General features: G+C 52.8%; 6 protein-coding genes across 6 annotated transcripts; 2 read left to right on the forward strand and 4 right to left on the reverse strand.

The window, feature by feature from the left end:
* Positions 1 to 246: 246 nt before the first annotated feature.
* CKM354_001155300 (ribosome biosynthesis protein RRP14) lies at positions 247 to 2,056 on the forward strand (the record flags this gene model as incomplete). Its single annotated transcript, XM_044807047.1, has 2 exons — positions 247 to 288; positions 341 to 2,056. The coding sequence occupies 2 exons, from the start codon at positions 247 to 249 to the stop codon at positions 2,054 to 2,056; spliced, it is 1,758 nt and encodes a 585-aa protein (XP_044662982.1).
* Positions 2,057 to 2,522: 466 nt separating this feature from the next.
* Positions 2,523 to 4,085, reverse strand: CKM354_001155400 (peptidylprolyl isomerase FPR3; the record flags this gene model as incomplete). Its single annotated transcript, XM_044807048.1, has 2 exons — positions 2,523 to 3,470; positions 3,522 to 4,085. The coding sequence occupies 2 exons, from the start codon at positions 4,083 to 4,085 to the stop codon at positions 2,523 to 2,525; spliced, it is 1,512 nt and encodes a 503-aa protein (XP_044662983.1).
* A 489-nt stretch (positions 4,086 to 4,574) lies between these two features.
* On the forward strand, positions 4,575 to 8,183 carry CKM354_001155500 (uncharacterized protein; the record flags this gene model as incomplete). The annotated part of the gene is made up of 1 exon (XM_044807049.1): positions 4,575 to 8,183. The coding sequence occupies one exon, from the start codon at positions 4,575 to 4,577 to the stop codon at positions 8,181 to 8,183; it is 3,609 nt and encodes a 1,202-aa protein (XP_044662984.1).
* A 63-nt stretch (positions 8,184 to 8,246) lies between these two features.
* Positions 8,247 to 9,387, reverse strand: CKM354_001155600 (uncharacterized protein; the record flags this gene model as incomplete). The annotated part of the gene is made up of 3 exons (XM_044807050.1): positions 8,247 to 8,451; positions 8,518 to 9,307; positions 9,366 to 9,387. The coding sequence occupies 3 exons, from the start codon at positions 9,385 to 9,387 to the stop codon at positions 8,247 to 8,249; spliced, it is 1,017 nt and encodes a 338-aa protein (XP_044662985.1).
* A 277-nt stretch (positions 9,388 to 9,664) lies between these two features.
* On the reverse strand, positions 9,665 to 10,715 carry CKM354_001155700 (uncharacterized protein; the record flags this gene model as incomplete). Its single annotated transcript, XM_044807051.1, has 2 exons — positions 9,665 to 10,503; positions 10,553 to 10,715. The coding sequence occupies 2 exons, from the start codon at positions 10,713 to 10,715 to the stop codon at positions 9,665 to 9,667; spliced, it is 1,002 nt and encodes a 333-aa protein (XP_044662986.1).
* A 668-nt stretch (positions 10,716 to 11,383) lies between these two features.
* On the reverse strand, positions 11,384 to 12,361 carry CKM354_001155800 (uncharacterized protein; the record flags this gene model as incomplete). The annotated part of the gene is made up of 2 exons (XM_044807052.1): positions 11,384 to 12,285; positions 12,343 to 12,361. 2 exons carry the CDS (start codon positions 12,359 to 12,361, stop codon positions 11,384 to 11,386), a joined length of 921 nt encoding a protein of 306 aa, XP_044662987.1.
* Between the last annotated feature and the right edge of the window lie 363 nt (positions 12,362 to 12,724).

Raw genomic sequence — 12,724 nt, forward strand, 5'->3', positions numbered from 1 at the left:
CAAATATCGACCTCCTGGTATGTGTAACGCGTTGAGCAAAAGCTCGCGTGCACAATTGAATGTTTGGTTTGACGGTTGGCGTGGTTGCCAGCGCGAAAGGCCGACTTGCCGACTCGCTTAATTAGTGTACCCCACTGCAGGGTTCATAGAGTTTCAGCGACCTCGAAATTCTCTCCAGCTCGCCGGTGAAGGCTGACAGACGCACATTCGCCTGCGACACTCGTTCATTGCTACGGAGACAGCACCATGGCGGAAGAGCAGCAAAATGATGTGCTTGACGGCCTCGAGGTATGCAAGCGCACTCACGCACAACCTAGTAGCACTTCTAATGCAGCAGCAGGAACGCCTCCAGAGCCACAGCAAAGCTTTCGAGTCTCTACTGGCATTGACACCCGCCCGCGACTATTATGGCGCACAAATAGAGGACGGACTGAACCCGGACGAACAATGGAACAGGAAGAAGCAAACGAAAGAGCAAAAGCGAGCGGCCAAAAAAGCGAAACTGGACCCAGCGAACCAGAAAAGTGCACTAGACATAATGAAAGAGCGCGAAAAGAAGCGTAAACGAGAGCTGGGCTTGGACGACGAGGACGAGGAAGGTGCAGAGAGAGAAGCCGATGCGGAAGCTGGCAATAAGCGACAGAAAAAGGATGACGTTGATCCGGAAGTGAGGCGAAAGCAGATTGCGGAGAAGCGGAAAGCGAAGCGTCAGGCGAAGAAGGCCAAAATCGATGCAAAGATCGAGAAGGCGAAGGCGAAGATGGAAGCGAAGAAGAAGCAGCAGGACGGAATCAATGCCGAGGAAGACCAGGCAAATGGAGGCGCCGCCGACAGCGAAGACGAGGATGAGGACGACCACGAGGAGGCCACAGAGAATGATGCCGCGGATCTTGCCAAGGTCGACTTTTCCGGACTTGCTGGCTCAGAGGATGAAGAGGAGGAAGAGGAGGACGAAGAAGCAGAGGCATCTTCTACACCAACAAGTCCGAATGTCAATAGCCCAGCTTTTGACGTTGCGACTAACCTTTCTGAAGCCTCATCCTCCTCCTCCGTGGACCCACAGCCCGTCGCCGAGAAGGCGGAAAAACCTGCATCGAAGCAAAAGTCATCCGCAACAACGGACACCACATCGAATCCCACATCGAAAGCGAAGCCTCAACATGAAGTCAAAACCAAAGCGCCGAAGCAAATATCACTGCCTGCATTCGATCCATCCACAGCCGCCGCCGAAATACCATCCGGCACATCTTCACCCAAAATTCAACTCCCAAATGTCGATCAAGCCGAGCTACAAGAACGGTTACGGAAGCGAATCGAAGAGCTGAGGGCGAAGCGCAAAGCAGATGGCGCCGATGGCAAGCCCGCAAAATCTAGACAGGAACTCCTTGATCAGCGAAGGAAAAAGGAAGAACAACGAAAAGCGCACAAGAAGGAGCTGCGCCAAAAGGCCAAGGAGGAAGAGGCGCGAAAGCGAGAGGAACAATTACGAGGCTCTGGGAGCCCTGCAGCTGGTATCTTCAGCGGGAGGAATAGTCCCAGGCCTCGATCCCCTGCCGAGAACAGCTTTGCGTTCTCCAAGCTGGCATTCGAAGATGGCACAGCTGCAGACGCGGAACTCAGCACATTGAAGGATGCGGTGAGGAAGAAGGGCCCGCAAGATCCCAAGACTGCGCTCCTCGCAGCGCAAAAGAAAGAAGCCAGACTCGCAGGGCTCGATCCAGCGAAGAAAGCAGACATCGCAGAGAAGGACATGTGGTTGAATGCCAAGAAGCGAGCGCACGGCGAACGGATACGAGACGATACGAGTCTGCTGAAGAAAGCTTTGAAGCGTAAAGAGAAAGCAAAGGGCAAGAGCGAACAAGAATGGAATGAGCGCAAGGAAGCTGTTGTCAAGGGCAAAGAGATGAAGCAGAAGAAACGTGAAGCGAATCTTGCGAAACGAAGAGAAGAGAAGGGCTCGAAGCCTGGGAAGAAAAAGGGCGTTAAACCTGGTGGGAAGCCTGGTGGTGGGAAGAAAAAGGCCAGAGCAGGGTTTGAAGGGAGATTCAAAGCATGATTTTCATGAACTTGCTGCTGCTACGCGGTCTAGGAGAATGGAGGTTGTATAGATATACTTTTAGAGCAGCGGGTTTTATGAATCTCTTACAACTTCAAGCGTCTTCACCGCGATTTGGAGATATTCGTACGAAGCTGATCAAAACGAAATGTTTTCAACGTATTGCGGCCTTACTACCTACGCCTACATTTCCTCAGCTCGGAACATGAGTGAAGAAGAACGCCTGCTAGCACTTGACGCCCATTTGCTTTTTTGTACACACACATACTCTGTTCATTTCTCTAACAGACAGACGCCCAAGACGAACAAAAACACCCGGAAAATCAAGAACAGACTTTGCAAACAAATTTTCCAGCCGTCCTTCCCTCCAGCACTTGGGTTAAACTGGAAAGTAGGCTGATGATGATGATGCAATTCTTCTCTTTCTCTCACACTCGTACAGTCGATTAGATTCCAGAGAAACGATTTACTTCTTGTTGATCTCGAGGAGCTTAACATCGAAAACGAGAGTTGCGTTGCCTGGGATTGAAGGAGGAGCTCCACGGCTGCCGTAGGCAAGGTGGGCAGGAATAGTGATACGGCGTTCACCGCCAGCGCTCATGCCGGCGATACCGATGTCCCAGCCCTTGATGACTTCGCCGGAGCCGAGCTTGAAGCTGAAAGGCTTGCCCTTCTTGTTCGAGTCGAAGACTTTGCCATCCTTCTCGAGCTTGCCGATGTAGCGCATTCCGACGCGGTCGCCGGCCTTTGCTGCGGGACCAGAGCCGACCTTGCGGTCATCGATCTTGACGCCGTTGACAGTGCGTGGTCCAGTGGCAGCCTTGTCCTTCTTCGCGTCTTTGGTCGGAGTTGGGCCTTGCTCGAGCTCCTTGGCGAAAGAGACCTTCTTGTCAGACTTGGTGGAGCCTGGAGCCTCTGCCTCCTTCTTTGCGACCTCGTCGGCTGGAACGGCGGTTCCGTCGTTCTTCTTGAGCTTCTTCAATTGCTTCTTGCTCAGCTTCTCGCCGTTCGCGCCCTCCTTCTTGGCAGCGTTTGCGATCAGCTCATCAATGGTTGAGCCGTCTGCGGTCTCATCCTCAGCCGGACGCTTGTTCTTGCCCTTCTTGTCGGCCTTTGATGGCTTAGCCTCAATGAGAGCCGGCGCCTCATCTTCGTCGTCGAGCTCTGTAATGCGTGGATCCTCCATATCATCCAGCTCATCCTCCTCGTCATACTCGTCAAGTTCATCACTGTCTGGCTCAAGGTCGTACTCGTCCTCCTCATCACTGTCTGGGTCGTACATGCCGTGCTCGTGGCTGTGCTCGTCAGCTGGTTGGACGTAGTTGCCAGTCAGGAAGATAGAGTGCGTTCCGGAGACCTTGAACAGAACACGCTCATTCTCACCAACAGTGATGTCGAGAGGTTGCTGGTAGTGCTGAACGAATGGTTAGTCGAAGTCATGGTACTGAACTTGTAATAGACATACCTTCTCAGGATCGAGAGTGCAGATGACAAACTCCTCATACTCCTCCTCATCATCGCTGTCAATCTCCTCGTCGTCCGAGTCCTCGTCGTCAGTAGCTGGACGCTTGCCCAAAGCCTTGGCAGACTTCTTGCCATTGACACCATTTGGCTTCTCATCCACATCCATGTCATCGTCGTCTTGCTCAGCGATGAGCTGTTCGATGGCCTTTTGAGCAGCGGCCTTGCGAGCAGCCTTGCTCTTCGCAGGATCGCTTGGACCGCCGTTGGCTTCCTCCTCGTCGCTGTCCTCATCAGAGTCGCCTTGCTCGCCCAGCATGCGCTCGAGCTCCTCAATGTTGAAGTCCTCCTCGTCTTCGTCGTCCGAGTAGTCCTCAGTCAAAGCCTGGCGGATGATCTTGAGCGTCGCACGAGCTGGCTGGCCTTCTTCTCCCTCTGGCTCAGCGCTGGGGTCGATGGCAGCCATGGTGATGCGGTATGCCGATGGGATATCTGGTCGCGCTGGGATGGCGACATCGCCAGCGGGAACCTCGAGGCCGTAGAGGGCCATAGGAAGCATGCCGGCCATTTTGATAAATTGATCGCAGCAAGTCGGTGATTCTGAGAGGCGGCGACTTTGTTCAGTCTGTATTAAACAGGCTGCGTTGAACTGCTCGGGTAATCTCTGCTCTGTAGCGGAGTATTAGGGATTAGAGAAAGTGGCTGGATGGAAAAGCAGTCGAGAGAAAAAGAGCTCCAAAATGCAGGAAAGAGCTCGAGATTTTCGAAGGCCAGCACCGAGCCTCCGGCGCGATCGGGCCGAGAAGCGATCCTCACCGCGCGAACCCTGGTCGACGTCAGCACCTCGCATCGCGTCTGCCACGCGACTTCACAAGACAAAGGGACGTCGTCTGCGAACCACTTTCTGAACGGCTCTTCGCCCTTTTCATCCTGTCTTCGTTCTGGAGAAGCCGCACCGCGCAGCACAAATGCATTGAAGAAATCAGGCTGCGCAACCGAGCCCTTCAGTCGCCACATGCGATAGTCAAGGCAGCCACCATGCCTGGTACACGACAACATGGGCTCACGGTTGGAGCAAAAGAGCAATTTGGTGCGGAAGCGCATCGAGCAGCACGATTTTACCGACGAGACTGGCGAAGAATATGAGCCCTCTAAATTTGGAGGCTTCAGTGACTATTTCCGCCGCAAGAAGATCAAGTTGCAGAATCTCGATGCAGACCTGAGAGCACAGTCGAAAGACAAGCCGCAGATCTTCAAAGGCGTTGTATGCCATGTAAATGGTTACACTCAACCTTCTCTCAATGACCTTCATACCATGATTGTTCAGCATGGAGGAGGCTTCATCCAATATTTGGACGGCAAGACCATGGTAACGCATATCATCGCGAGCAATCTCACGCCGAAAAAGAAGGAAGAGTTCCGCCGGTACCGAATCGTGAAGCCTGCCTGGGTCGTGGATAGTATCAAGGCCGGAAAGTTGTTGCCCTGGGATGCATATCGAGTTGTGGATGAGGGCGTTGGGCAGAAAGTTCTCGGATTTGAAAATGGCCAAGTCGTCAGCCAGGCCAGCCGCAGGACGCAAAGTTATCGTGAGCAGACTGACGCGAGTTGGTACACAAGCCAGCTCCGAGCATCGCAGCCATCCGGGCCACGAAAGCCACCCGCGCTCATACAGACAATAACTCCTGACATTGAAGATATCGAAGATGACGAATATGGCTTGCCAGAGATAACGAGCTCCATCGAGCAGGCATTGCAGGATGCTGATATAATGGCAGGCAAGGTTAAAGACAGGGAGGAAAAGCAAGATCCTATCGCCGCCCCACAGACCCCGCCTCCTACGAGCCCGACACTCCCGCCTGAGGATGACAGCAAGGTTGATACCGACACGAGAAGTGCGGCCGCGATCGAGCCCGAACCACCGCCTGGGAAACAATCAGCCTTACGACCTCGCGAAGGGTCGCAAGAGCCAGATTACTCTCACTCCTTAATACGCAACTCCGAGATTCTCAAGAATGTCTCGCCTTCTAAACTTGCCGCAATGACCGCGGAAGAACACAACGCGCTGATACTGTCTGACCCTAAGATCAGAAAGTCCACTGTGGTGCATCCCGACTTCCTGGATCAGTATTATCGTGAATCTCGGCTTCACCACCTATCAACCTGGAAAGCAGATCTCAAGTCTCAATTGCAGGCCCTGGCATCCGAGAAGTCATCGTCACAAAAGGCCAAGCAGAAGAGGCAGCCAGCGCAGCGAAAATATGTCATGCACGTTGATTTTGACAGCTTCTTCGCTGCAATCTCACTCAAAAAGCACCCTCAATACATAGACAAGCCTGCTGCTGTTGCGCATGGCGGTGGCTCAGGCTCCGAAATCGCGAGCTGCAACTATCCGGCCCGGAAGTTTGGCGTCAGCAATGGCATGTGGATGAAGCGTGCGCAAGAGCTTTGCCCTACTTTGAAGATCTTGCCATACGACTTTCCTGGCTACGAAGATGCCAGTCGGAAATTCTACGATGCGATTCTAGCGACTGGTGGCGTTGTACAGAGTGTCAGCATTGACGAGGCGCTCATTGACATTAGTGTCATATGCTTTGCTGAAGGCGGTACAGATGGCATAAATCGTGCTGAAGGTGCTGTAAACCGGGAACAAAGCGTTGCCGACCGGATCGCGCAAAAGCTTCGAGATGAGGTGCTCGAGAAGACTGGCTGTCCGGTATCGGTTGGTATTGGGGCCAATATACTGCAAGCGAAGGTTGCTTTGCGCAAGGCCAAGCCAGCCGGCCAATATCAACTCAAGCCTGAAGAAGTGCTCGATTTCATCGGCCAGTTGGAAGTTCAAAAATTGCCTGGCGTGGCTTGGAGCATTGGTGGGAAACTGGAAGAGATTGGCATCAAATTGGTCAAAGACATACGCGAGACGTCGAAAGAGAAGCTGATCAATACTCTTGGACCCAAGACTGGCGAGAAGATCTATGAATATGCTCGGGGAATTGACAAAGCAGAAGTCGGTGATCAGGTCGTGCGCAAATCCGTCTCGGCAGAAGTCAATTGGGGCGTACGTTTCGAAAATCAACTCCAAGTCGATGAGTTCATGAACGGTCTATCTGGCGAGCTTCACAAACGCCTAGCAAAGGAGCGCGTCAAGGGCAAGCAGTTGACGATGAAAGTCATGAAGCGCGCTGCAGATGCTCCTCTGGATCCGCCCAAGCATCTTGGACACGGCAAGTGCGATGTTTTCAACAAGAGTTTGCAGCTTGGTGTCGCCACGAATGATCATGCGATCATTGCGAAAGAGACGATTGCCATGATGAAATCTTTTGGCATTTCGCCTGGCGAGCTTCGAGGCATAGGAATACAGATGCAAAAGCTCGAAGCAATCAAACCTGGGTCTGAAAGTGCAGATCAAGGCAGCCAACGGCGTCTCCAGTTCAAGGCTGGCCCTTCGAAGCCTGTGCCTCAAATTCCGAGAACAGTGTCTAAAGATGATCCGATTCAAGATGAAGGCCACACCCCGCCGAAGGAACGTATCGCTGAGGCAAACAGACCCAGCGCTGCATTTCGACCCATCGCTCCTGGTACACCGTCGAAGAAGCCGCTCAACATTCTGGGCACACAATTCGTGTTGCCGACTCAAGTAGATCCTACTGTTCTTGCCGAATTGCCTGAGGACATCAGAGCTAAGCTTGCACGACAACCTCCAGCGAAGCCTTCTATGGAGAAGGCAGATAAGAGACCTCGAGAGCCCGAGTTTGTACCCAAGTTGAGACTCGCTGATGCGAGCGACTCTGCATCTTCGTCAAGGGCGCAATCGCCTGCCTCGTTCATTCCTCCACAGTCACAGCTGGACCCAAGCATTCTTGAGGCACTTCCTGAAGACCTTCGAGCTGAAATCTTAGGCTACTACGAAAAGCCTCAAGCCGGTCCCAGCAGACGTGTTGGCCAAGCTGTGTTGCCGCAATCACCGCGAAAGACACGAACTCTGCCACCACCGCCCCCAGCCAAGCGAGGTCGCGGCCGGCCGAGAGGTGCGAAGAATCTGACTTCACGCCTTCGAGGCGCTGCGAATGACCACTCTACACTAACTCAATCCAACTTTGTTGCTCTGCCTGCAGCCGCCACTGGCACAGATGCCGAAGAATTCGATCCAGAGGTCCTTGCTGCACTGCCCGAAGAACTGCGTCAGGAGATTCTTGCTCAGCAAAGACGAGAGCGCCTTCAACGGCACGGGGGCATTGGCACTTCTCTACACCAGCGCCCGAAGAACGCTCGAGGCAAGAAGAAAGATGCGGTGACCGCACGCACAGGTCCGCGACGCTTTGTTCTGCCACCTCATGCGCCTCAGCCGACTTTCACGAGCCAGAAACTCAGTACGCTACCTGAGTTGCGTAACACTGTTAGTGCATGGTTCAAGGAATTCAGTGATGAACCGCCCTATCCGGAGGATGTAGACGCCCTGATCACGTATTTGAAAACTGTAGTGATTGACGAAAGAGACTTGGCTAAAGCTGTCAGTGTTGTGAACTGGATGGCGTGGGTGCTTGAAGATAGTGAAGGCGTACCTGAAGATGTTATGAATGGCTGGGAGGACGCTCTGGGGAGAACACGAAGAGGCGTGCAAGAGGCTGCCGCATCGAGGAAACTGGGAATGATCAAATTCGACTGAAGCAATTAGATGCTTTTGACATTTCTGACATTTCTGACATGGTGTTTCCCGGATAAGGAACATCTAATCGATTCGACATATCAGTTTCCCCATCGTCTGATTCGATTCCATCTGCCGATGCGCCTCTTGAATCTGCTCCCACGGGTACACCTTCTCAATAATGCTCTTCAGCCTCCCATCCCTGAACATAGGCAAAGCATGCTCCACCAGCTGATCTCTCAGTTTCCCTTGATACGCCTCATCTCTACTCCTCAAACTCGATCCCTCACTAGAAAGAACAAGTTAGCAGATTTTTCAGCCCGGAAGCTTCGCAGGAATATCATCAAGAACTTACTACCTCAACCTCTTCGCCACAAAATTCCCAAAATTCGCATTCGTATCCTGCAACTTCATCCCACCCAACGTCGCCAAATTCACAATCCTCCCATCCTTCGCCGCAGCGTCCAAATTCCCCGCAAAAGTTGTAGGACCAATAAAGTCCACTATAATATCTACGCCCTTTCCATCAGTAGCTTTCTTCACCTCCTCGCTCCAGTTTTCAGTCTTTGTCGTGTTCCACGCTTGAGTAGCGCCAAGTTTCTTGACGCAAAAATCGCATTTCTCATCTGAGCGCGCTGTGGCGAAGATGGAGGAAGCACCGTTGACTTTACTTAGCTGTTGACCTGCGATGGAGACTGAAGAGGCGCCTGCGTGCCAGAGAATAGATTTTCCTGGTGAGAATTCTCCGATGAGATACATGGCTTGCGTGGCAGTGATCCAGGTTTCTGGGATTCCGGCACATTCTTCCCAGCTGAGTTCATCAGGCTTATGGATCAGCATATGGGTTGAAACGGCAATGTACTCGGCATATGCGCCTCCGTAGGCAAGACCGAAGACCGCATCACCGGGTTTGAAGCCTTCTTTGTTGGAGGAGGAGACTTCTTCGATCGTGCCGCTGAATTCTACACCGAGGGTTTTGGGGGCTTGTGGAGGGACGGGGTAGCGGCCTTCGCGTTGGAGGATGTCCATGCGATTGAGGCCGAAGGCTTTTACTTTGACGAGGGCTTGGGAACCGGTTGGTTCTGGACGAGGAGTTTTCTCGTTGATGAAGAGGTTGTCGAGAGGGCCTTTGCCATCTTTGATGTCTGGGTTATGTCGTGTTAACGATGAGTTCTGTTAGCTTCGTATGCAGTAGTCGCGTACCGACTGCTCGCATAGTCGCCATGGCTGCTTTGGGATGGATTTGCTGAGAAATGTCGTGAAGTCTGGCGGCGTGATGATGGGACATAAAAACAGCTCGCAAATTATTGAGTCGTCACGGGTATGGTGGTAAAGTGCAAATGGTTGCGCAGTGGTGGGGCACGAATGATGTATGCGGGGTGTGCAAGTGTGAAGCTGTCCCCGACACTTGCCGAACAGGCCTTCACGCAGGTACCGCTCATATCGAAGCTTGTACTCTTGCTGTATTTATTGCTTACGGAGGTACGTGTGTTGTCGAGGTCTCAGAAGCTGAGCACCCACATATCGTTCAGTCGCTCGTTGCTTTCGCCCAAACCACCTGCAACTGCAACACTATCCTTGCCATCGAGTGTGACAACATCAGCATCAAACCATCCTCTAGCATCAGGAGCACCGTCGTTGGAATTCGCATTGACCGCCGACCATGCACCCTTGTCGAGAGAATATGCCCAGATATCGGACAGCATCTTGCCAGCTCCTTGGTGGCCCAAAGAACTGGGATCACTTTCACCAAACAATGTCACAAGATTTGTGCTCCCTCCGATCTTGACAGGCAGCAAGGCCGCAACGCTCCTGGCGCCAGGTCCCTGCATCCCATCCGCGTTGAAAAGGATCGTATCCCAGCTATCGGCAGCCGGATCGTAGACGTCAAGAGCTCCACCGACTTCCTGTGTTCCATCAAAGCCATTGATGCGATACAGTTTCCCATCTGCCCAAGCGATCGATGTTCCGCCACGTGGTGGATCGGGAGCCGAGGCCAGCTGTTTCCATTCTTTCTTGGAAATACTGAAAGCCCAAAGGTCTGACAAGCGTCCTTTCTCCGGGCAGCCAGCATGCACATAAATGATATCCTTGCCATCTGATGCTGTAGTGTGGTAGCTTCTTGCTTCTGGATAAGTTGAGGAAGTGGGACGAAGCAAGGTCCATTGTCCAGGCTTCGTACTCAGGGCCCAGACCGCCCCGTCTTCATTGACAGGAGCCATCTCCGGGCCTCCTCGACCAGAAAAGAAGTATATCGTATCGCCCACTGTAGCGCTGGCAGAGCCAACACGCGGCAATGGTGCAGTCTCGGGTGCTTTCATTGATTGGACGGATGAGGAGCCTGTTTCATCTTAGTGTCTGCAAGCAAAGTGCAAGAGATTGCTATGCACCATTGAGATCCAGCTTGTGAAGATCATTGTCTCTCGGCTCCCTTGGCTTGAGCTCGCCGCCAAAAACGTAGATCGAGTTTCCCACAGCATTGACGTTGTGTGACGAGCGTTGAAGTGGCTCCGCTGCGGCCAGCTTCTTCCATGTCGCAGTAACAGACGCCATTCTCTGCAGTGTTCTTCGCATGTGATGTTGAATATTGCAGCAAAGTAGTGGCAGTGACGACTTGTTGTTAATTTATACAACTCTCGATATCGATGAGTGCATCAGTGAGGGACCAAGAAACAAGGTCCGTCACGTGGAGTGGGGCTCGTACGATCCCATGCAGACTCGCTAGATTCGTCATTTGGCGGCCAATGAGCTCGAACATGGCCAAGATGAAGTGGGATACGCCTGTCCATCAAGGTGATCGAATTGCCACGCTGCCTCCGGATCGTGAGTGATAGCGTGAAGCATGTTCATTAGGCTCGCCTAGAATGGCTTACACTTGCTGCCTCGACCTCGACCTTCTTTGGGAATCCGATAACGATACTGCCAGCCTTTCGAGAGGCTCCCAGATGTAGTTTCAGTGTCGTAGGGGCGACTGTGACCTTGCGCGACTATTGGTGCGAAATTTGGCCATTTCTGTAGCCATATCGGAAGTGGTTACTTCCTGTGCGCTTGGTCGCCCTCCAGCCGTAGTTGCTGACATTCGAGGTTCATAGGTTCCTGTTCGCCAACTGCATCGAGGCTCAGATGCAGTGTTTATTATTGTCGGCTTCAGCGTACTCAGAGGGTATCCCAGCGTGAGGCAGGTCGCGAAGAACATCCTTCATCCTGCTCATCTGCTGCTTTCAGCCGCTCTCAGCCCTCGAACGTCCATCTCCGCTTCTTGTTCTCATATGTCCCAGCAACGGCGGACTGCCCCATTCGTGTCTCATCACCGGCGTGCCACCACCAGGAGTTCCCGGACGTCTCCTATCGACCGGACTCCAGTGTCTCTTCAGCGCATCATCAATAATCTGCTCGTCCTCTCCGTCCCCCATGGCACCTTCGTCCTGCTCCTGCTTCGAAACAAGCCTTACACCTCCACCTGCAGCAGCCATCTTTTTCCTGAACAGCTCCTCGCTTGCCCTCGCTCCTTCTTGCCGTCTCTTTTCCATTTCCTGAATCAGATTCTTGAAGTAAACTTCCGCAGCCACAGTCTGCGAGTACGCGAGCGGAGTCCAATCATGATTGTTTTTCGCCAGCGGGTTCGCGCCAGCAGCGAGTAGGATCCTCAATGCTTTCAAACTCCCACTCGCGCTCGCATGATGTAATGGCGTGTTCCCGTCCAAGTCCTGCACATCCGCTCTCGCGGGGAAGCTCTCATCTTGCAGTAAGATCGGAATCAGACTGGTAGAGCCCGGACATTGTGCCGCCAAAGCCAGAGCATCCATGCCTTGCTTGTTGTAGAACGGAATGCATCGCGGGAATTGCTTCGCGAGTAGCGTACCAACTTCATAATTACCATTCCTCGTGGCGAGCATCAGTGGCGTGTCATGGTCGCTGTTTCGGGAGATCTCGTTCGCGTCGTGTCCGAGGGAGATCAGAAGAGTGCATATCTCCGGGAAGCCATGGGAAGCGGCAAGGTGGAGCGACGTGTTGGATTTATCGGCAAAATCGGGGTTCTGAAGGAGGTGCGGGTTGTTGCGAATGATGCGCTGGACGAGAAGGACGTCGTTGAGGAGGATGGCTCGTCGGAGACGAGTGGAGGCTTCGATCCTAATGCAAGATTAGCAGATGGTGGGCTGAGTTCGGGAGGCTTTCGCACATTGTATCGTCGCTGTCATCGCGGCTATCGTTGTTCCATTACTTGAGTCCTGCTCAAGTCTTAGGGTAGATGAGGTGCATCTTGACTGCGATGGGAGTTGCGATGATGGGAGGGAAGGAAGCTTGGTTCACATGCGAACTGATGTGACGCAAGGTGTGGTGCTAGTAGATCCCAGCTGGAATACGCTATGATACGCCTCTATAGGATATAAACTACACATCGACTAAATCCATTTCTCTCTGCCATGAGTGGATTGTCTATAGGCCGTTATGTATGTGTACATGCTGAATATACAAGCTTGATGCATCCGGGCTATGCTCATCCGTTCGACGCCATATCGAAGGCCTGGTGAAATATGTAGCACTTCCAGGCTTGAACGACC

This window comes from Cercospora kikuchii, assembly GCF_019650295.1.
Source record: "Cercospora kikuchii DNA, contig_00008, whole genome shotgun sequence".
Lineage (NCBI taxonomy): Eukaryota > Fungi > Ascomycota > Dothideomycetes > Mycosphaerellales > Mycosphaerellaceae > Cercospora > Cercospora kikuchii.